Raw genomic sequence first — 24,522 nt, 5'->3', positions numbered from 1 at the left:
GCATGGCAAGTGTAGAGCATGCTAGGAGCAGCAGAGAAGCAAGCACAAAGATGAACAAGAAGCAAAGCAAGATGTGCCAAGCATCGCAAGAATGGTAATTGGGCCATGAACTTGCAATTAACCGAAGCACAAGCAAGTTGCATAGGAATAGCATGGCTCTAGATGATCACAAGACCACCAAAGAGCAACATAGCATGAGGAAGAAGCACAGTAACAAGGGGAGGCGCACAGAGGAGAAGGTGGAGATGTAACACTTACTTGCGCCTGGAAGCAGAGGCTAGGGCATGGCGAGGCAAAGGCTCGCGCGGCCCTAACAGCCGCAAGTCCAGGTAGGCGCCGACGTTACGCCGGCGAACCCGCACACGAAACCGCACCACCATAGCAAGCACTCGGGGCGACGGCACGAGTACCGCAAGCAGCACCCGCGCCAGTCAACCCCGTGCACGTACCATCGTCGGCGAGGACGGGATCTCGCCGGAGTTCTGCCGAGGCGATTCTCCACGAGATCCGGACGGAGGTGATTCGCCAGAGAGGAAGAGAAGGGAAAACCGCGCGGACAGCATCGATAGATCCGCTCGCGGCGGTTCAGGATCGAAGGTGGCTACGGCGGAGGAGCACGGCGATGGCCGGAGCAAGGCGGCGGCCATGGCGGGGACGCCATCGCCACTGGAGTCGCCGCAGGTTAGGGTTAGACGAGTGAGTGAGAGGGCCGAGTGAGAGTGAGTGAGGTGGGCCGCTCGGCGCCACCGAACCCAAAAGGGGGACCAGCCTTATTGGGCCGTCCCCGGGTTTAGGTTATTGGGCCGGGCCCAATATGGGTCCAGGGGGTATTTTGGTCTTTTTACATTTAATAAAAGACCAAAACTTTACCAAATTTTAATAAATCATAAACAACTCTAAAAATCCAATAAAAATTGGATTTATGAAAGAAAAATAAATCTTAACAAGAATAAAATATAAAATGGAATTTATGAAACAAATTCAAAATTATGAATTTTAAGAATTTAAATAATAACTTGGAATTTAAAATTATTATTTCCTTGTATTTAAAATTCAAGGAAAAATCTCAAATAAGTTCAAATACTTATTTTCAAACATTTCAAAATGAAATTCTATTATTCCAAGTCATTTCTTTTGTAAAAGAGTATTTTCCCAGAAAAATACTACTATATTCCTTTTTATTCCAAAAACTATAAAGGTAACTCTATAATTTTCAACTATTTTTGGAATGATTAAAGGAATCACCAAGTAAATAGTTTTACTTTGAATTGTTGTACTTTGTGTGAATTAAAATGGTTTATACTTTTAAATCAATTGTAAATTACCGTCAAAGACATAAATCTTAATACAACCCTAAATTGTAATAACTCCACTGGGAAAGGGATTCAACATAAAATAATACATCCATGATTGCATTATTTGGATTTTATAACATTGTCCTTACCGGACAATGATGCTTCTTACGTAACCCGAGGTCCAGTGTTCCATCAACCGCATTGAACCGCACTATCTCGCAGTCCACAGGCAAGTTCACCCTTGCTCATGTCAACTTGATTATTTTCTACTATTTTAATGCAAAGCTATATACTTATCATTCCTGCATCGCAAATGAAATGTTATTTTCCAACTATGAATATGACTATGTGGCTGGCAATGGAACCATGCTATGTGTTGATATGGTGGAGGTTCCATTGCAATGGGTTATATCACCCTAGGATTAAATTACCAATGCCGTCCAGATGATTCTAGCGCCGTACAAACCGCGTTGACCATGAGATCTATAATGGCTCGGGGAAGCCAGCCGTATCTTTTCCCTTCGCACGCCAACGGATTGGTAGAGACGGTGGGGTGTTGGAGGCACTGCCGCAATAGGTTGGGAAATCCTTTTAAATCCCCATCCATTAGTGATGTTAATCTCTACCATCTATGAAGGATTGTCCGAAGTACACCATGAGTAAAGCCGTATTATCGGGGGAAGTCTACTGGAGGTGTACGGTTGGACAAAAGGGTGGTTTGCAGTCATGAGAAGGCGGTGTGGGCTTGGATCTTTATACCTGGCCTCACACCAAAGGAAGTGTGAACGGGGGCAAGTCCTCGCGGATGGCAAAAAGGGTGAGATCTCTTGTGGGAAAAGTAACGCACCTCCGCAGAGTGTATCAAATTGTGGTTGTCACTCCTTGTTCCGGGAAGGAACCGCGAACGCGGCAGAAAGGAACTCCGTGAAGTTCTAGTCAACTCCGTGAAGACCGACGGGCATAGTTTTCATAATAAAAGCAACCTTTTGAAGAAATGATTTCAAAAACATGCATTGACCCGCGATTTCCCGATCAATGGTCGTAGCTAGTGCATCAAACACCTTTTTATTCTTTTAGAACTTGCCGAGTACCCCCGTACTCACTTTCTTTCGACACCCTTGCTAGACCGTGATCCGAAGTGGAGGCCATCAACGATGGAGCACCGTAAGGAAGCTACGAGCTGGTCTACGAAGAACCTCGATCTTACCGAGTGGAGGGAAGGCGTAGACTATGGGATAGTCTACGGACCGTATGACACCGGAGGTGGAGGAGTAGTGACATACCCTAGCATCATAGAGCCGAGCAACGTAGAACTTACCTAAATAAGTTGTTGAGCTCTCTTTTATATTGTTATGAGTTGTAATCGTACTTAAGTAGTATCTTAGGGTGTTCTCATAGGACCTGTGAGAATACCAACTTGTTAAGACAATATTTGTAATAAAGTATGGAGTGTTATGACCTGCAATGTTTCTGTTGTACCACTCTGAGGGATATGGCAATTTGTGAAAAAGTCCCTTCACAAAGATCATATCAACGACTTGTATACTACAACATGCAGTGGTATGCTGGGTCACCGCACTATCGGCTATAGCCGGCTATTTTAACCAGAGGGTTTTTTCCTTTTTCAGAATTCTTGTTTGGTTTTCTTTTTTCTGTCAGTTTTCTACATTTTAAAATGTTTTAAATTTAAAATGTTCAAATTTTGAAATTATTCAGATTTTGTAAGTTGTTCAAATTTTCAAAATGTTCAAATTTCAAAAATATTCAGTTTTTGGAAGCTGTTCAAATTTAAAAAATGTTCAAATTTAAAAAACTTTCAAATTTAAAAAAAATTCAGATTTGAAAAATTTTCAAACCTAAAAAATGTTCAGTTTTCAAAAAATTTCATTTCTGAAATTTGTTCAGATTATAAAAATGTTCACATTTTAAAAAATGTTTAATTTTATAAATTTACGCAAATTTACAAATGTTCAATTTTTTTAAAAAAAACAAGTTCAGTTTTTTCGGATCTAACAAATTATCACATCTTGAAGAAATTTTTGAATATTTTAAATTTTATTTTTCACAATTAATCAGATTTTGTATAACATAAAATAAATAACTGAGAAAAAGGGAAAAATGATATTACCTGATCCTTCGTCGTGGCCCGACTAGCCGCCACGGGCACGCGAGGGTGTGCGGGACGCGCGCGCTCCCGACCTGGTCGGTGAAGAGCAGCGCCCGCGTCTAGCGGTCGTGCGTGTATTGTGCATCCTCCTGAATTTGTCTTCTCCTCTGTTGTCTACTAGGGGTGTGTGGGCCACTGGCCCGACCTTGAATGAAGGTGGTAGTCCTAGGGTTTTTCTTGTGTGAAGATGATGATCCACTTGAAGTCTGTCCTCCTTGATCTAGTCGGAGTGTTGAGTTCCAGAAGGCTCCAGCGAACTCCATAGTATGCACATATGTTTTTTTTCCGACCGTTTGGTTATGGAGGGCGCGGCGTGAAGCTCTGCTATCTGTTGCCAGGGGACATGTTTTGGTCCATGGTGAAGTCATGTTATGGAATCGGGGTATTGAGAACTAGCAATGGTGGTTCGAGTCTCTGCTCGGGGAGGAATTTGCTTGGTGTCCTGGGCTTTGTAGCAACGGATGCTCGTGGGGGCGACAACACAGATAAAGTTCAAAGTCTTATCTTCGAGGGTAAAAATTCAAAGTCTAGCCTTCAAGGCATTGTTTTGAAAGTGGAGAGTATCTTTAGGGCGAAAACCTAAGATCTTCGATCGGATGACGATAGCGCTTGTGCACTGTTTTCTTCTTGAAGACGTGAAAACATGAACTTTGGATGTTGTTTTAGTGGTGTTTGTGTTATTGTCGTAAGATCTGGTACATCGTTGCAGGACTTTCATTTCTTCTTTTTTAGTTGTGTACATCCGTACTGTCATTACGAATTGTGTCGGTGCAGAAACTAAATGTAATTGTTATCTTCGCGATATTAACTTTATCGAAGAATGGACTGATGAACCTAGCTACTCCCTCTCTCACAGTTTATTAGGCGTGCGCGTACCCTTAGGTCACAAATTTAATCAAGTTAGCATTAGTTATATGTTATAAAAAGTATATCATCAGAAAGTTTAGATGTTCCATTTTCTAATAATATAATTTTTTTATTATATAATTTAAATTATATAGGTTAAATTGGTGACCTAGGGATACGAGGAAGACTAGTAAATTGAGACGGAGGAACTGATGCGCTACTTATCTGACGGCAGCCCAACGATTGCGTTCGTTTGTCAGAGTTGTTTAGATTGCGGTGTGACCTTTGAATTTATGTAAGAAAAAAATTCAAAAAAAAAATTCGATCTCAATAGAATACAAACGGACACACTAGCCTGAGCCGAAGGCGTGTCCCCTCGCTTGCCCCATATCACCGGAGCCCAGCAAATCTTGTCGTAATAGAACTGGACTCATGGTTGACAAAATGCGCTCTTTCATTTCGACATGTATTGATTGTATTCTGAACAACTACTGTATGTGAAAGAACACACAGTTCCATATGGCTCACTGCGGTATGTTCACTTGTGTCACTGGCCATTCTAGTTTCCTTACCAGAGATGTATATAACTAATATAAGCCCCAGACCAATGTCTCAAAAATTACAAGGGGCACCGAGCCGTTACCTTTCGATCCTACAGTCAAAAATCTAAGGAGTTGTATCCAATGAAAGAATGGAGATTCTTCCCTTCCCAGGTTTCAGGACAATCATGGCCAGCATTGAGCTTTGAAGCACCATGATTTGACCAAAGGTTGCCTTTAAGCGTCATGGATTGAGCAACCATGGGCAGGTCATCCAGTTGAGCGAAGTGATTCTGTGCCCCTCAGTGACCTGAGCGGAATGCCATCAGGAGCAGACCTGAGAGGAATTCCTTCTGTGCTTCTTGGTGACCTGAGTGGAATGCCATCGGCAGCAGACCTGAGAGGAATTTCTTCAGACCCGTACGCATCCTCCTCCGCATGTTTAGGAATCCGGATAGGTAAGTTGGGCTGGAGACCTGTCATGCCAAGGGATAGTAAATTACAGATATGTACCATTCCAAGTAAAAAAAGAGAGTGTTTTTAAAAGGTTCGAGAGAAAATGTTGTCATACCATCTACCATATCTTTCGTCTTGTGAAGAAGAAATGTCCCAGAAAGGATAGTAACAAAACCACACATTTCCGTTACAATCTGAGTCGGATTTTGACGATCCCAGTCCTGCATGCAATTATAGCTGAAACTAATAAATGATTCCGTAGGATTTTGAGTAGAACGCGCTACTGGATTAACAGATGGACACTTGATAATTAGCTTATCCAGCATAGACTTCGTGTGGCATTATTATGACCTGACTGATATTTCAAAATCGTGTTCTCAGCCATTCACACTTTGACCTACTTTTTTACCGGGACTTTAACCAACATATGCTGCATTTAGTCATGTTGACAGAGCGAACTCGTCATCATAATGGAGCAGCAGGCTTCCATGAGCAATGTAACTAGTCTCAACTCAGCCCACAGCAATAGGCCATTCAACCCTTACTATGGAAGGATTTGGTCCAAAACCCTTTACTACAATAGAATTTGGATATTAATCAGCAAGAAAAAACTAACAGCACTATCAAAGGAGAATACAAACTTGAGCGATTGTTTTAATGATGGCTGCACAGTTTAATGTAGCAAGGCCAAAACCTGAATGTTGTCGGTAACACGAAATTGCAAGGTTATGGACAGAATATTTAAACACGCAATACAAAGAATAACTCAAGATTACTTTGATACATATTAACGCCACGATCTGACTCATTCAAAGTAAAGATTGACATCTAGCATATTTACTGCACATTCCAACAATAAACAAGATCCATACATCGACTTATATAAACAACGCTTGATGTCAATTATATAAACAAATAGATTGAGCTCCAAAGCCATTACCTTGAACATTATCACACTAGCCAAAATGGTCAACGATGTAAACATCGTATAATAAATGGGCGAAACAACTGCAGTATTGAATGTGTCAAGGGCCTGCAAAAGTAAATAATGTCAAGCTGAATGTAATGTATAACATAACATATACATGTACTCCCTCCGTCCGGATATAATCGACACGAAATCTATGCTAGCTACTGCAGGATGTATGCATGTCCACGCGTCAATAAACTAGAACCTAGGTAGTATAAGATATTGACATAGCAACATTATTATCCATGTAGCAACATTATTATTCGGTCTATGCTATGTGTGGAAATTATTCTCTTACAACGCCCATAACTACTCATGAACATAAACATCAATCGTACCTTGTTCAGATAGTTCATCTGTGTTACAATGCATGTAATTACAACAAGTACAAACACCCATGTTTGTGGATAAACTAGCTGGTTCATCCCTGAAAATGTCAGCTTCAACGCTATCCCAAGAGCTTTGACACTCATGACCTGCCAAACCAAGCAGAATACAAAAAAAAACAGTTAAATCGTAGAGTTAAGACGAGTTTTTTCTACAGCGCTATTTAACAGTTGTTTGAATACAAATAAGCTATCAGTGAGGTGAAAGCATACCGATAAAGACCCAAAAAGAGAACAGACGCCAATATACACCATAATATGTGTCTGACCATACTGCGGGACAAAATGGAATATGAGCACAAAAGCTGCTGCAAGCACTACGGCTGCATAAAGAAGAAATGCTGCAACATAGAAGTTTAAGCGTCAGTATCACTGATAAATAGAAATAGGCTAATACATCAACATGAAATCAATAATGATCTACATTAGTATGCAGCTTATGGAATGCAGAATAAAACCTGGTTCAGTAGCAAGATCCCACACTTCTGCCACAGACTCAATCTCACGTTCCTGAGGAGCATGTAGCACAATTGTTGTCGAACCCACAACACACAGAATACACCCGAGTACACCAAATATATGTAACTTCTCCCGCAAAATGATACGTGCCAGAACAGCACTGCAACACAGACATGCTAAAAGTATCAGAACTACTCAAAGCATAAGCAACACAAAGATTTCAGTGTACCTACCAGTTCTAGATCATATTAAATGTAGTACTTACCTAATAATTATGCTAAGTGCGCCAAGTGGAGTGACCAAGATGGCAGGAGCAAAAGCGTAGGCTGCAAAGTTGGCGACTTCCCCAACAACCACTGGAAATGAATGGTACATCGTTAGCGCCCCGCCGCCATACGGTAACGGAAGCGAAAGATTGTGTCGGAACGAAACGGCTATTCATTATATCAAGGAAAAACACCTACTTGTTATCATTCCTATCCACCACAGTGGCTCAAGCAGGTAAGAGTAGCCACCAACACCTGTGCAAACCAGCAAAGTAAGCATAAACACTGGGAAATGTCAGCATTTTCTACATGGCAGTTGCACGATTGATACACCACAGATGAAACAGGGACAGTTTGACCTAGCACAGAGCTTATGATCATCAACATATGTTGACCGTTCAAAGGACAACAAGCTAACAGAAGGACTCTATTGCATTTATCTTCCGGTTGCAAAAAATTACATGAGCAAGTGAGAATGAACTTGTCCAAATTGCTCAATGTGAGATAGAAACTGCAGGAACAAGAACTAATCATGATCTTCGGGGACAGCATGAAGCAAGCAAGCTGATCCTAGGAGCAAGCAAGCCGTCACACCAGCTCAAGCCCCAAAGAACGTCTCAATCCATAATCTCAACAACCATCCCGATCTCCAATGTGCTCCAAAGTCCTACCTATCCAGCGTCCAGGCCCCGCCGCCGCCGCCGCAAGCGAGATCCAAATCTCGCGCGGCTCCGCACAGATCTAGGCCCAGCAACGCGGCGACAGCAGGAGAAGGGCCTAAAGCTGCTCGCTTGGCAAGTGTGGAACGAGGCGGGGGGCAAAGCAGAGCAGAGCAGGGCGGAGGGAGGGAGAGGGAGAGAGAGTAGGGAGGTGGCGGGCGGGGGAGCGCACCTGCGCGGACGCCTGAGGCGCCGGCCTTCTTGAGCCCCTTCTTCTTGACGATGAAGCTGGCCCCGATGAAGAGGCTGGAGGAGACCGCGAGCAGCAGCCCCTTGATGTTGTCCGCCGACATCCCCGTGTAGGACACCACCCAGTGCCCCAGCCTTGCCCCGTCCCCTCCGCCCATTTCAGGGAGTCCGCCGCCGCCGCCGACGCCGGCTCGTCGGGTCCCGCTAGCTCCTCCTGCCCCTCCGCCTCCTCCTGCGGCGGCCGCGCATGCGAGATCTGGAAGATGCTGGCTTTCCGCCGGCGTGCCGCTGCTGCTGCTGCTGCTTGGCAGCTTGGGCGGCTTGTGAGCTCGCGGCGGGGGGAGGAGAAGGTATCGGCGCGCGGCAGAGGCCGCAAGGCAAAAACCACAAAAAGACTGCGGCGACGACGTCGTCGACAAGGAATGGAAAGCCAAGCCGCGCGGCAGATCGCTGTGCGCCGCACGGTGGTGTTTCTTTGTGTGGTTTTGGAGGGCAAAACAACAAAAACACGGTGGATTTTTCTGCAGCGGGTAGGGGTGTACTACTCCGTAGTAAGGTTTGATTTTTGTCAAGCTTTGTGTGCATAATGCAGGCCTAATGCGCTCTGCTTTTTTCCAATGTCTACCTCTCTCGTAAGGTGATCGTGTGTTTCTCTCAAAAAAAAAAAAAAAGGTGATCGTGTGTTGGCGTGTGACTGTGTGAGACTGTGAGTGTACCAGCGTAGCGCAAATGGTTTGGTGCTATACCTTTTTCGTGGTCTTGATTTGACAGGTGTTTCTCCGTATGAAGGAACATCCAACAGCAAGTTTCTGTTGTAAGGTAGGCCTTGTCATCTCACCATTTCCCGTTTTGTAAGTGGGTCGTTGATTACTGTTCCACCAATGTTCTTTCATATATACTTCACAAGAACTTCTCTAATTATAGGCTTGCATGCCGGCACTTCATATGATGTCAGCAATATTCCTCTGAATCAAACATGAAATTTTTACAAACTTCAAACGTCTATACAATTTGCAACCTTTTCACACATATGGACTCGTCTCATAAAGATCTATATCCAAGCTAGCTATGTTTCGATAATCACTTCTTTACCGTATTGTAGCTGCTTGGCCGACTGATTATCTCGCTTGGTTGTCATATTACTGAGTGCAACTCCCTATCATGTAGGCCATGCATTATTGCACCTTGATGGTGTGTCATATTTAACTTCTTAATACACTTCAATGCCACTCTTCGAACTAACGTTCTACTACGAACTCGTGTGATGACATATCCATCGCTACCTGATAAACGTTTAGGCTTGTTTGATTTCAAAGGAAGCGTGTAGGATTTTCGTATGATTTGGATATATAGGACTTTTTTTTTCTACAAACGGTGTTTGATTCATAGGATTGCAATCCTTTGTAATTTCGACAAAGGATTCATTTGCACTATGTTTTAGAGAAAATTTTCTCCTACACTTCTACTTCTTTTAAAAATTTCTTTGGTTTTTTATGTGCCATCAAACGCTCGTGGATCTAAAATCATGTAGTTTCATAATCCTATAGCATTTGAGAGGATATGTCATTTCAATCCCGTGCTTTTCCTATTCCCGCGTTCTGAAAATCCTGCAAATCAAACGAGCCCTCACTATAAATCTTACTAAAATGGTAGCGAGAATATTATAACTTGGTAGCGGGCGACGATAAATACCAATCAAAAACCTAAAACATGAAAACCAGAAAAACCGTGGAAGAAACCAGTTAGAACTCGAAAGCCCTACAAATCTTCCCTAAGACCCTAAGACCTTATTTAATTCATATGATTTGTAAAGGAATTGTGTAGGATTTAGATCCTATGGAAAAATTTCATACACATCTATTTGATTTCTAGGAACCTATATTATAGGAACGAATTCTATAGGAACCTTGTATTGTAAATCCTATAGAAATAACATTAGGTCATACCTCATTAATTTTTTTTGCTACAATCAAGCACACTTCATGTTTTCATAAGATTCAAGTAGACATGATATTTTTTTCAATCCTATGATTTTTCAATTTCTTGTTTTTCCAATCCTTTGAATCAAAGGAGTTCTAAACCATTGGAAGAAATATGTGGGCCGGCCCACTTAACGGTTTAGCAATGGGAGGGGTGTGCGGAGGGCAATTGTGCACGCACTAAGCGGCAAGTAGGAATTGCCAAGCACGCCACGGCCTCCCCGTCCCCGATCGAGCCCTTGCCGCCTGCAACTTCCCGAACATGCCGCGGCTGCTTCCGCCCCATCGGGCCGCCGTCTACTCTCCCATCGCACGCGCCGCCGTCCGCTCGCGCTCGCGCAGCTGCCGAACAACTCGCCGTCCCCTGTCCGCCGGTAAGGCCTCCCGCCCCTCCATCCTAAGAGCATCTCCAGTCGCGTCCCCCAAACCGCGCCGGATTGAGCGTTTGGGGGACGTGTTTTGTTCGTGCCGCCTTTGGGGGACGTCGCTCCCGCCCGCGTCCCCCAAACGCCGTCCCCAAACATTTAAAATACTTTTTTAACACATAATAAACCATTTATCAAATGTAGCATATGAATAAAAATGTTTGCGAGGATTGTTTTCAAATTAAATTACAACAAACAATAAAACAAGTGATCAAATATAATAAATAGGGCTAGATGCTACATCAAGGTGCCACAGTATTTCCTTTGATCCTCCACAAATACTCAACGAGATCAGCTTGAAGTTGCTCATGCACATTGCTGTCACGGATCTCTGCGTGCATGGCGAGAAAATCAGCAAAATCGCAGTGCAACTCATGATCAACCTCCGCAAGAGGGCCTTGACACTCATAGGGACCAACATGTGACCTAACATGATTCTTGCGGTCATCCTCGATGATCATGTTGTGCATGATCACACAAGCCCGCATCACCTCCCACATTTGGTCGTGAGACCAGCTTAGAGCCGGCACCGGACAATGGCAAATTGTGCTTGAAGCACACCAAATGCCCGCTCGACATCCTTCCCGCAAGCCTCCCGTCGTGTAGCAAAGTGGGAATTCTTCGGACTCGATGGATTCGAGATTGTTTTGACAAAAGTGGCCCATTTTGGATATATACCATCGGCTGATAATAGCCTTTGGTATATTGGTGGCCATTGATCTCATAGTTGCATGGTGGAGCATGCCCTTCCACTAGTCTCGTCGAACACCGGAGACCGCCGCAACACGTTGATGTCATTGTGTGATCCCGCCATGCCAAAAAAAGAATGTCAAATCCATAGGTCATAATCCGCCACGCCTTCAAGCACCACACCGCAATATCCATGACGCCCTTTGTATATACCTTGCCAAGCAAACGGGCAGTTCTTCCATGCCCAGTGCATGCAATCGATGCTTCCAAGCATTCCAGAAATCCTCCGGCAGCATTTTGTGCCATGATCCTTGCAGCCTCTTCCTCGCTTGGCCCTCTCAAGTAGTATTTGCCAAACTTTCCCACCACAGCTCGGCAAAACTTGTACATGCACTCAATGGCAGTAGACTCACTCATGCGAAGGTAGTCGTCCCGTGTATCGGCAGGTGCTCCGTATGCAAGCATCCTCATGGCGGCGGTGCACTTCTGAATGGACGAGAACCCGAGAACGCCTACAGCGTCGGGCTTGAGCTTGAAGTAGGGATCGAACTCTCGAACGCCGTGGAGGATATTCATGAACAGCCCCCTTGCTCATCCTGTACCGGCGCCGAAAATTGTCGGCCTGTGTTGCGTCGTCGGCGAAGTAGTCGTTGTGCAGCATCCCCTCCATCCTCTGCCGGGGCTTGGACTTCCTTCTTCCCGGCCTTGATCCTCCGCGGCGCGGCCTCTTCCTCTTCTCCGCCTCAGCGTCAAGCATGTCCTGGAGGGACGCGATGATCGCAAATGCTCCCGCAGGTCGTCGTCGAAGGCTTGCTCGTCCTCCGGCAGCCAGGGCAACCATCTCATCGTCGCCGTCCATGGCTAAAGCAAAATCAATGGTTAAAATTGCGCCAAGGCAGTACGACGGAACAAACAGCGGCCAATCGCGCCTACCCGGCAAGTCGTCGAGCACCTTCCGTGCGCGGAGGTGGGGCGGATTTGACGGCGCGTTCTGGGACGCGCTGGCGACGCGGCGGCGGCGCCACGACCGGCGGGAGCCCCAGCCGCGACAACGGTGCCGACTCTCAGCAGAGATCAGACGCCCAAACGGCCGGGAAATCCAGCGGCGGCGGTGGGGTGAGAGGCGCGGGAAGGAAGGAGCGACGAGAAAAGAGGCGCGAACCAACGGTTTATGCAAATAGTCGCCGACATGTGGGAGCCCACCTCGCTTTTCGTTGTGTCCGGTGCCCCCGGTGCGTCCCCTGTGGGACGGGGACGGGCTCGGGGCGCCGGACACCGTATCGGGGCGCGCCGCACAAAAATGGGCTTTGGGGGACGCGGCTGGAACGGTTTTTTTGTCCGGTGCGCCCCAAATCCCTCCAGTGCTGGCAGCTCTCCTCACTTGTTTTCTGTTTAGAGCATCTCCAGCCGGTGCGCTATATTAACCGCCGGTTTGCAGCGCGCAGAGGCGAAATCGCTCCGCTTTAAAAAAAATTTGGGCGCGGGCCGGTTTGCACTATCCCAACCGCTAAATTTTAGACGCCAGCTACAGCACGGCATCGCTCGACGCACGCGCGAAGAATCCCCGCGCTGAAACTTCCCCACGCCACCGTCCAATCCCTTGCCTCCACGCGGCTGCCGCCGCAATCCCGGCGATGGACGCGACCTCCGGCACCCCACCAACCCCTCCCTACTCTGTCCCACCGGCCGCCGCCGCCTCCGTTGCGCAGCCGCCCCATGCGCCAAACTCTAGTGGTGGCGCCGACGCCGGCAACACAACCTCCGCTGCTCGTGCGCTCTTCGTCCCGCCGCGCGCGACGGTGCACATAGCCGCCGCCGCCGCGCAGGCCACCGGCAAGGCACGGGTGCCGCCGAGGAAACCGAAGGCGCCGTCGTCCAAACGCCCGTACGGAGCCGTTGGCGCCGCCTCCGTCGCGCCGCCGAGGAAACCGAAGGAATGGCCGGCATGGGTAGCATGCCCATGCCCGCCATGGGAGCCATTGCCGGCATGGGAAGCATGCCCATGCCCGCCATGGGAGGCATGGCCGGCATGTGAGGCTTTGGAGGCATGGCCAACATGGGAGGACCAAGCTATGGAGGAGTCTTCTGGGGGACTATGGGAGGCTCGGTGAGTGGTGTGTAAAGAGCCATGGGAGCACCACCGGGAGGATTCGTGGCCTCCATGGATCCTAATGTTCCTCCTTCAACCCAAGATGACAAGGAAGAAGAAGCAAAAGAAGGAGATGACTTGGAAAATGCGGAAGTGTGAGATGCATTTGTGGTATGCAAATTGTGTGTTCCACTTTGTATCCATTTGAACCATATGTTGTGTGTCGTTGTTGAACTACGTCATGTTATGTGTCGTTCTTGAACTATATGATGTGTATTGCACTTTATATCCATTTGAACTATGGTAGATAATTTTTTTCATGATTATATGTGAGTGTTTGATCTTGTTGAATGCATAGTAGTGTAGAAAGGTGTTTTCCGCGCCCCCACGCGTTGTATTTTGGTGCGCCCGATGGAGGAGCAATTGTACCGTCTGTGCACGCGCTGCAAAATACAGCATCCGGTGGGATCCATTTACAGCGCGGCGGAAGCGAGGTATAACGCGCCGATTTTTAGTGCGGCTGTTGGAGATGCTCTTAAAGGACTTCTCCTTTCGTATCAGGTTCAGCAATATTGTTGTCTATGTGGAACTGTTAAAATCTGCTATCGAGTCAGCTAGAATTAATAGCAAGAACACGATATTTCAGAAAGTTCTTCAGCACCATGCTTGATGTTTGACAGAGTTCTTAGAAACCTGTCGCTCAAGCTTTAACTTGGACATTTTTTTAAAGAATAAAAAACAGGGCAGCGTTTAACTTGTACTTCATCTTCAGCACACAAGATTAGTGCAGGCGACGACATCTAAGTTAGTACACTTCACCACACAAGATATGCTCTCGTCGGCACACGACAGCTCAGTAAGGTTGACAGCATCTGCATCCGGTGCATAATTTTTAATGGACAACAGCGCATAAATACAGCTGTTACAATTTACAGGTCAAATTCTACAGAAATAAGAAGCTACTCTGCAAAAAAAATACTAACTTAACTAATATGTACACATGCTAAAATGGCTAGTCGGCTACAAAATTGCCAGCCCTCCTTTGAGGTGCTCCAACTAGATTCACTCCTAGGCTCCAGGCAGATCATTGGGTAGAAGCAGCAATAGCTAATGAGGAAATTCTACCTCAGCCCTCGTTCAGAATCATCTGAAACCATTTCCAAATAATGCCCCATCCAAGAACCTATGCACCTTCTTTTCTTGCAAATGAAGTGAAGAGAACCCATCACCGGGAAGATCATCTATTCTTCTAAATGTACAGGCCATAAAGATTCAGATGTGAAAGGAGAAGACCCTGGTGTCAAACTCTGCCACTGTCTGTTGGGATCCTTACATTCTCATAACCTTTCAGAGTTACCGCAGTAAATGATTCCAGTGCTTCAAATATTGGAGCCAGACCTGATTTCAGATCAGTTGCACTTGACTCTTGGATTTGTTTCACTGTTTCCTCATGCCTAGCTCTTTGCTCATCCAATCTCATATGCAACGCATCCAAAGCTACCATGCGGCTATCAACTGCCCTGTCATTGCCAGCATTGGGTAACACTGCTTTTCCAACTTCAGGATGTCCAGGCAAGCCCTGCCGCTTTTCGTGAGATTTCAGCCTCTTCGCGAAATCTCTAGATAAATAGTCAGATTTCATTTTCTGCTGCTGCGCTTCGTCTTGTCGCTCCCATAATATGTGTACATTAACAGCGAAAGCATCCATTGCATCTACAACAGCGTCCTCTGGTATCCTTTTCATGGTTTGGCACCAATCATTAGCTGTGATGAACACACCAGGAGCTCCAAGTCTACCAGGAGAGAATGGTGCGATGCCATCTGATGTTTCCTCTTTTTCCTGGGGAAGCCATTTGACTAACCAGCCGTTCAGGGTTTCGATATAAGCCTTTTGGGATATGATCCAATTTCTGAAACAGGAACACCAGTTCAAAAGCTCCATTTCCAGTTCCAGTGTAACCTTGGAGGAGTTTGTTTCAGGACCACTCTTAGGGATGAGAATATGAGATTTAGTTTCAAGTATGGCATGGAATTGCTTCTTGTGGCACTCGAGAATGAATTTCCACATTGTGACATGCCTGCATCATAGTGAAAACAATTTACTTCTTGTCCCCTCAGATTATTTTTAATAATTCAGTAGTGGGAGAACGAGAGATTCTTCACGGGAAAGAAATTAAGAAATAAAATACTGCAAAGGCAATAGCTATTTGCCAGGAAAATAACAACTTTATTTAAGAAAGCAACAACAAAAACAGGTCCTATTTGTATGAATGATAATAAGTCCCACTTGGGAGGAACCCTGTGGAATCAATTAAGGTAGTAGAAGCGATCGTGTGAGCTACCAGAATCTTCTCACATAATTGTCATAGGAAATGTTGCCATAGCTAACATAGAATAATAATATCAATAATAATAACAATACTTGTAAAATTGTTGCGACATCCAGTAGCTATATTGCTATTCCTAACATAATATTTAACACATTGTTCAGTATTTTTTACAAGAGGGAAACATTGCTCCGTACAATCAGATAGATCATCTGGTCATCTTGACAATGGATGTTATTCTCGACTACTACTTGTAACTGTACTGACCTAATTTTCCGAAGAGACTATATAACAACGGATAATTCATAGATCCATAATTCGCTACTTTGCTAGCAATACATGCTTTTAGTAATGTTTTTTCAATGCACTATCTTTTGTTGCAACATGTTTTACTGGTCATTGTTGCAACATTTCAGCTGAAAAACTGCAGTTTTCTTAATGAAACAATTAAAGGTAGTAATCCAAGCATTAGTAGTCTAAATAATATCTCTGAAGCATTTTTGAGTAAAGTAAGCAAGGTGCAATGAACTTCAACTAGAATGACTGCTTGAGTTTCAAAGCTTCAAGACCCACTCAACTGGATAAAGTGTGGAAGTAGATTTCACATACCCTTGAATAAGCTTAACGAGGTACGGATGTAGTTCGTCATCTCGTAGTATGTGAATCCTCCTGGAAATAACTTTAACTGATCTAATGGAAATATTGATTCTTGTGAGCAATGTCCTGATTGAGGCCCGTGTGGCATCAATTTTGTATGGCTCTGCACCACTGTTATCCAAGTCTTTTAGGCGCTTCCATTCTCTGTCATATGTAATCCTCAACCTTTCTTCCTCCTGACATAATTTAGGAACAAAAATGCTAATGAGATGATTACAAAAAAAGTGTATGATAAATCATAAATGTAAAACGTGACAGAGTAGACTCATAAAATTGAATTCAACGCCACAATTAGATCACGTTTTAACCATGTTGATTCAACCAATTGTATTTAAGCGCATACAGGTTTGACAGATGGAAAGTATTATATCAAGTTCGAGAGAATTATCAGGTTAGATATATATCTAGAGTAGATCAATATCAGAATTCAGATAAAAACATGAGGCAAGACACTTCATATAATAAAAGCAGCATACCACAATCTCCTTATGAAGTCTTTTCTCCCACACATACAACCTATCCATTATTGAAGAAAGGGTGTTAATCTCAGCATTGCTGGCCCTATTGATTCTGTTGCTCGAATTTTGAACTCTTTGAGATGCACTAATTGCTGATTGCTCCTCATTTTTCAGTGGCGGCTCAGATATGGAAGAAAACAACAAGTCAATTGTCCCCATCATCCGTGTAAATATCACTGCATCAAGGGTAAGGGTCTAGTTATTTAACCTAGTAGTAAGAAACATCTTTGTAGAAAAGAGCAAGGTAGGTGAGGAAGAATTTCAGTGCACAGATCAAGTTAACTATTGATTATAAGTTTATAACAAACCATATAATACTGTATCTCGTATATCAACCATAGACATGCTTGATCGGTACTAGTAGCTGAAGAGCTTGAATTAGTGTCTGATACTGTTAGGAATGCAGAGCATATATACTTGCAGTGCCATAGCAAATGAACATGAACTTACAGTAAAATGAAGAGAGAAATATACTCACATTTCAAGACTCTGTTCCGCGGTCTATACCGAATACTCCCGACCTCGAGGATCCTAGCCACATCCTCTCCGCAGGCGACCACCGAGTTGAACTGTTCCTTGATCTCCTCCACAACCTCTGCAACATCTCTCGTCCCAAAGCTTGGCTGCGCCACATCCTCACCGATCACCATGGAAGAGTTCTCCTCAGAGCTTACCCTCTTCACCTTCCCTGGATCATCGGCAACCTGTGCGGCCCCTCCTTTCCCAGCATTGGCATTGGCATTGGGATTGTCACAGTCACAGCTACACACGCTCTCGTCCCCTGATGAGCCAAGAACCGAAGAAGTGGCCACGCTCTCGATCTCGCACTCCTTGTGCTCCATGGACACCTTCACCTTGGCAGCGACATCCACATTGTCGATCCGGTTGGACGCAGTGCTCTCGACGGCCTTCCTCGCCTTGAGCGACTCCATCCTCATGGACTCGTGCTCCGTCTCCTCCTCCAGGTCCGGGATCCCTTCCCTCTCCCTGACCTCGCTGGAATTGGGGCTGCTGGAGAAGGACCCGTTGGTAGCTACTCCGTTGTTGTAGTGCGGGATCTCCTGGGTGTAGGAGTCGAACGGGTTGAAGAAATCCCATGGCGACACCTCCGCCGCCGGCATCGGCGGCGGCGGCGCCGGAGCCGGAGACTCCGGAGGCGCCGGGACGCCGTACATCGGGTTGGTGTACCCGTAGTCGTACCCCGAGTAGGACGGCGGCATGCTGGGGGTGGCGAAGTTGCTGTAGCCGTAGGGTTCTTGGTACACCGTGTTGGGCTGCGCGGAGCTGGCCCTCATGTAGTGGTAGCTGGGGACTGCGACGTTGGGGAAGGACGAAGGGTAGGAGGAGTAGGAGGGGCCGTGCCCCCACGGCATCTCCTGCCTCGCCTCCCACGGCATTTCCGGCCTGCCGTCCCACGGCATTTCGAGCCTGCTGGGTCTGGGCTCCGGGATTTGGCGGTGTTGAGCCGGCGGCGGGATCTCGGCGCGGCCGTGCGCGTGCCCTGGCTCGTCGTCGCAGGCGTAGTCGTCGGGATCGGAGTCGGAGGAGTCGGAGTGGAAGTGGAGGTGGGAGTGGCCGGAGTCGGTGTGGGGCGTGGAGCTGGAGGCGCTCCGCTTCTTGGCGCCGGGCTCGTCCGGCTCGGAGGGGGGCAGCGTGAGCACGGGCGAGCCGGGCGGCGAGGCGGCGTGGTGCTCGTGCGCGAACCGCGCGAGCGCGTCGGCCACGCGCGGGAGCGCGCGGAAGTAGGCGGCGTGCGCGGCCGCGAGCGCGGCGCGGCGGTCGCCCGCCGCGCAAATCAGGTCGCGCCGCTCCCGGCAGAGCGCGGCCACCGGGGACACGTCCGCCGCGTCCAGCCGCGAGCTCCGGCACCCCATCCCTCCGCGGCAGCGCGCCCTACGCCCTCGGCCGCGGCGGCATTGCGGACGCCGGCCGGGGAGAAGAGATGAGCGCGAGGTCCAAGGAGGCGTAGACTCGTGAGCCAAGAGCGGTGCGCGCGCGCGACGGGGAGCGTGGCACGGCGCGTCCGGGCACGTGGAGGAGGTGCGCAGAGGTAACGTTTATTATTGAGCACGCAGTGACACTGGCACTGGCAGTGGCAATGGCTCGGCTCCGGGGGATTAAAGCAGATGCAATGCACTGCTCATTCGGTACAGCAGGAGGATGAGCAAAAGTGCTGGCTCTCGGCTCACATCACCGGAAAGATGTCTCGGCGGTGCCGGAGACGAGGAGGGGCCATGGCCATGGATTATTGGAGCTGCAAGGACAGATCGTTTCGCTCGGGGGATTTCTTACTGCCCTGCCATGGTTAAAAACTTGCAGATCGTGTTTTACGGTGCGCAGGGGACAGAGAGGAGAGAGTACAGCAGGTGAGTTTCAGTGCGGCAGCAGGAGGATATCATTGCCAGCGTTTTACTGCTCCCGTTTGTGTTTCTGTGCGTGACGGTGACAGAGCAGTAGGAGTAACACTCCTGCAGAGCACTCGTTCTGGCACTACTATGTGCGTTCAATTGTGTTCAGCGATTCCCCCCAAATCTGGTGTCATAATTCGCTCTCAATGGTAAGTAGTAAACTCATCAGTTAAATGGCGATCACGATGGGCAGGCACTGTCGACAGCATTACGTTTGGTTGGCTATGATATGATTTCATCCTGTTCCAGCTAGTACTAAAATGATTATAACATCTACACTTAATCACTCAAGTTTCCAAAAAGTTTATTAGACTACCCACAAGCCACCACGAGGGTATTATAGCTAGTATCACGTAGTACATGCATACAAATACATGTTACATCAACTAATGATAAAAGAGACCATAAACTTCATAGTGGTATCATAGCTGCTTACACCAGGTCAGCCTCTCTAGAGTCGCTCCCCTCCTGAGCGTCCCTAGAGGCCCTTCCCCCTCCAAACCCTAGTAGCCCCAATCTCCTGCACCTCTAGCTGCCTTGCTGCTGATACCGTCGAAGACGGTGGGCATGAGAGGTGCTCCTCGGCGGCGTTCTACGAGGGATGGTGGGCCGATGCCTGAGGAACTCCGACGGAGTGGTGTTGAGGAGGAGGTGGCGCGCCACTGATGCAGCCCAAGGCATGGCGGCGAATAAAGGTGGCGGTCCTAGGGTTTCTCTCGCGCCAAGACGAAGATCTGATGTATGCTTGTCCTCATTGATTTCGCTAGAGTGTAGAGTTCTGGAAGGATCCGTTGGTGAACTCCCTTGGACGACTTATACGTGGAGATTGCTCGATCGGATGGGATTCGATCATGTGCACCCATATTTTTTTTCGATCGTTTGGTTTTAGGAGGGAGCGGTGCAAAGCTCTGCTTCTATTGTCATCATGGGACATGTCTTTTTTTTTAGGTAATGGGACATGTCTTTTTTGTTCCATGGTGAAGTTAGAGGCGAAGAATAACATGAAAGTCAATATCTGGGGACTAGTGATGGTGGTTCGAGACTTCGCGCCGATGTTGAATTTGCTTGGTGTTTCGAATTTCGTAGCAGCGGTATGCAAGTGGAGAAACAACACAAGAGAAGTAGAAAGTCTTATTTTTCAGGGTGAAACATAATTGCCTTCTTAAAGGCATTGTTTCGTGAGCGTTAACCTTTAGGGTGAAAACCTAAGATCTATGATTGAACGATGATGCTTATGTAATGTTTCCATCTTGGAGGCATTAGTTTTAGAGAATTTGAACTTCAGTTGTTGTCTTGGTGGTATTCGTGTTGTTGATGTTGCAAGAACTGGAATGATATAGTGTGACCTTTTCCCCCTTTTTGGCTTCTTCTTGTTTTGGTTATATGCATTCATACTATTATTAGTGTATTGCGTTGTTATAGAGCCTAGGTGTAATTGGCATCTTCGTGGTATTAATATATGCCCTTTATAAAAAAAAATGATATCGTAAGTAGATACCATATCGTGGAAGTAGAAAATTAATGCCAAATAAATCTTATACTCCCTCTGATTCAGGGAGTACGATACTTTTCTATTGAAATTTTATAAAATAATTCCCTAAATATAATTAATCTATAATATTACTACATGATACTTTGCATTATGAAGATAATATTTAATATCATATCATATGCATGAGATTACTATGATACTGCCCGACTAATCTTATTAGGCAGTAGGTGAAAGAGACAGCTGATATCCATTTTCCTCCTCACCCAATTAATGTGCAGAGTAAAATACATTAAAAGGAAACCTGATCGTGCAAGGCAGCACTGATGGTCAAAGATTCTACACTCTGAAGACCCACCCTCACTCACTAATCACTCACGCGCGCACACATGACGCATCTCGAGCTCCATCTCGCTTAAGCCGATTTCACGTGGCCTGTTAGTGCGCATCGAGGTCGCCATTCTTCAGTAAATCCAAGATTGGCCCAGTCCTTTTTTTGGAAGAGAGAGAGGGAGAAAACGAGATGCAAGTTCAATCAATCCAACACCAAGAGCACTGTTCTAGATTCTGACGATCGACAGGCGCACACATGGCCGTACATAGCTAGTTTAGTGGAGCAGTATAGCTCGTAGCCTCGTAGGCAGACAGATGCTCTTCTTCCCCGTTGCGACGTCGTGCTTTCTCCTTTGAAAAAAGTCCAAAATAAGTTCTAAAATTTAGCTAAGAGTAAATTCTAGTTTTTACCATTTTTGACATCAATTACCCCTTTTAACAATTTTTCATCCATATTAACCCGTTTAACAAAAAAAAATTTCAGTTTTTACCCTTTTTAGAAATCAGAGAGCCAATCTAAGGAGTTCCTTTTCTAAATGTTTGAGTGAAACGTTTGGCCGATGACAAGCAACATCGCTCAGTTTCCGCGCCCAAGTCAGCAAGGTTGTTAGACGTACGTATACACTACTTTGAGGCAGCAATTGATCATGGCAGCTCATTGAGGTGATCGCTGGCTATCTCAGAGCTAAACTAAGTGAATTCCTTTTCTGAATGCTAGAGTGGAGCATTTGGCCGATGAAGCTGCTGGTTGTATTAAAATCTCGTAGTTAGCAAGCAATGCATAGGTGATGCTGAGAATTGATTAGCCATATACACGCAACCATGTGTGCTTCTTCGTGTTTCTTGCGAGGCATTAAGATTATATTAAATGAGTTGTGCACGTGATTATATACTTACACGGCACAGTCAATGCGCATGTTACTCGGTGATATAATCTAGCTCAACTCAGACACACACTGGTGTCGTCATTATTTCCAGCAAAATGGTGATTACATACTCCAACAAAATGGTGATTATGTACATCGTACAGGTTGAGGCTTTCTTTGGTCACGGGAAAAAACTCCGGGAAAAGTGCCGATAGACCCACATGAAAAATCATTTGAAAAATCTTACAGAGGGTGAAAATTGGCAAAACTTTTGTTAAATAGGGTAATACAGATGAAAAATATTAAATGAGGTAGTTAGTGTCAAAAAAATCAAACTATGAGATAAAAACTGGAATTTACTCTTTAGCTAAATATAACCCTGATATCAATCCCTAAATCTGCACTTTCAATTCAGTGATCCTAGTCTAATTTGAACCTCGAGGCGTCTTTGGCTGGAAATGCTAACGTGGCTACAGTTTGTGCCAGAGGTGGGGCCAAGTTAGCTATTCACTTATCTGCATCGCGTGACGGAGCTATTTCGTGCACGTGAGTGATGATATAATTGGGGAATCGGAGTTAGGGTTCATCCTTCTAACGATGGAGGCGATTTGGCAACCAAGCGACGGATCTGAGAATGTTTGTGGTCTTCTAGTGCAATATGAAGAAGAAGGGCGATGGAAGCAAGGTCATTGGTGCCCTACCGGGGGAACCCTATGGCGATGCGAAGTTATCCTTATACTGACAAATGCACCGAGCCGATGAAGTTTTGCCACTGCATTTTGGAAGGAAATGCGCCTAGATGCATCTCGTGGAGTGGTCTGAACCGAAGCAGGAGGTACTACGCCTATGTCAATGCGATAGTCATCTAATTTTTTTTTGAATTTTTGCCTACTTATTCCTCGCGGTCTCTACTTCAGTTGTGCTGGTTGAGAATGGAGCCAATTTGTGGTTATGTGGAATGTCATGATCCTCCACTTCCCCAAGTTTTGGAGCGTATTGCTTGACGATTAGCCTGATGAAATCACTACACCACGGTATTGAATTCCCAAATCATGTTGGTCAGCAAAACTGGTAACGAATCTTTGGGTGAGAAAGTAAAAAAAACTGGTAACGAACCGTTGGGTGAGAAAGTAAAAAAAAACACAACAACATGCAATCGGTCGGAAATTCACACTCTCGAACATTCGGTCGGAATTGTTGGTATGGGCATCCAACAGTTGATCCGTAAGTAATGTCGACCAAAGACTGTCAGGCAATGGGCCGGCTCGCAGGAACCGAAAACTTTAGCGCCAAAACTAAAACTTAGTGCCAAAATGGCCCATCCCACCCATATTTCCTCTTTTTCTCATTCGGCTCTAAACCTAGTGGCAGAGACCGCCCCCAAATCTGCCACCACACCCGCTCGCTCCACCGCCACAATCACGCACTCTCTCCTTTACCGAGGGTTCTAGTGATGTGGTGTAGTGAGTGTGCAGGCTTTCAGCTCAAGAACATGGGAATCCTCGGTCGAAAGAACATATGCCTCCTGGGACAGAAGAAAAAGAAAGAAGAGATGCTTTCATCCAAGCTCTCCAAGATTAGTTGAAAGAGAAGAGTGCAAAGATAACAGCTATGAAGAGAAATTTTCAGAATGTGGTGTTCATTTAATTGTATTTGTGCTAGGTTTAGTTGCAGGGGAGTTGTTTGTTTGGTGAAGAAGTGTGAATTCACTGCAATGTAATGAAGTTCTAAGCTATGTGTACTGTTGTCACTGCTACGTGTACTCATTCGATGCTATGTGTGCCAAGTTTCTGTAAATTTGAATATCTAGCAATTTTAAATTTGTGTCAGTGTCGTTTTAATTAGGACATGTGCATGTGCAGAACAAATTCAGATATGACAAAACATAACCTGGATATCAACACAAATATAGAAGTGAATTTAAACACCATTTTAACTAGCAATGTTGATAGAAACATAAACCACAATTTGCAAGTTTTGCACAACCTAGATATCAACAAAACAAGTTGCAGCATATAATATATGTTTGCAACATTACACATTGATGGCCAATAATCACGACACAAAGAGGTTCAATACATGATCAACAAAAGGCTTTAACTACAACATGGTTTAGTAGTTGTCACTTGTGGTGAAGCATTTGTACCTGGAAATTAAAGATGATGCTATTCTCTTTTATGCACTAGTGCTAGCGCCAACAGATGATCCAAGATATGCAGAACTTGATGCGCAACCTATGCATTGGCAGTTGTCTTCCTGGGAGATTTAAACCTTACTACTTGTGCAACTGGTGCAGATCTTGGTTGAACTGCTCGAGTAGTGTTTGCTTCTGCAGGTGGATCAAATCTTGCTTAAGAAGGCGGAGCAGATCTTGCTTGAGCAGGTGGATAAGATGGTTGAGGCACATGAAGTAATTATCTGGCAATTATGATAATATACGAATTTTTTT

General features: G+C 45.7%; 1 protein-coding gene and 1 pseudogene across 1 annotated transcript; both read right to left on the bottom strand.

The window, feature by feature from the left end:
• Positions 1-4,744: 4,744 nt before the first annotated feature.
• Positions 4,745-8,450, bottom strand: LOC124707879 (probable magnesium transporter NIPA4). The gene is made up of 9 exons (XM_047239576.1): positions 8,276-8,450; positions 7,583-7,639; positions 7,384-7,474; positions 7,118-7,278; positions 6,873-7,000; positions 6,612-6,749; positions 6,244-6,336; positions 5,419-5,524; positions 4,745-5,323 (listed from the first exon to the last, which is right to left on the bottom strand). Exons 1-9 carry the CDS (start codon positions 8,448-8,450, stop codon positions 5,118-5,120), a joined length of 1,155 nt encoding a protein of 384 aa, XP_047095532.1. The 3' UTR covers positions 4,745-5,117.
• A 10,420-nt stretch (positions 8,451-18,870) lies between these two features.
• LOC124648868 overlaps positions 18,871-24,522 on the bottom strand; it is a 38,384-nt pseudogene continuing 32,732 nt past the window's right edge.

Source organism: Lolium rigidum, chromosome 4 (assembly GCF_022539505.1).
Source record: "Lolium rigidum isolate FL_2022 chromosome 4, APGP_CSIRO_Lrig_0.1, whole genome shotgun sequence".
Classification (NCBI taxonomy): Eukaryota; Viridiplantae; Streptophyta; class Magnoliopsida; order Poales; family Poaceae; genus Lolium; species Lolium rigidum.
The sequence above is the reverse complement of the archived record's forward strand: the minus strand, read 5'-3'. Positions and strand labels throughout refer to the sequence as shown.

What these genes read in the sequence shown, in the direction of transcription:
- LOC124707879 (XM_047239576.1), bottom strand. Translation starts at nt 8,450, where the DNA reads ATGGGCGGAGGGGACGGGGCAAGGCTGGGGCACTGGGTGGTGTCCTAC. An exon ending in GCACTTAGCATAATTATTAG is followed by an intron (nt 7,279 to 7,383) that starts GTAAGTACTACA and finishes TCTGTGTTGCAG; the next exon opens with TGCTGTTCTGGCACGTATCA. An exon ending in GGATCTTGCTACTGAACCAG is followed by an intron (nt 7,001 to 7,117) that starts GTTTTATTCTGC and finishes TCTATGTTGCAG; the next exon opens with CATTTCTTCTTTATGCAGCC.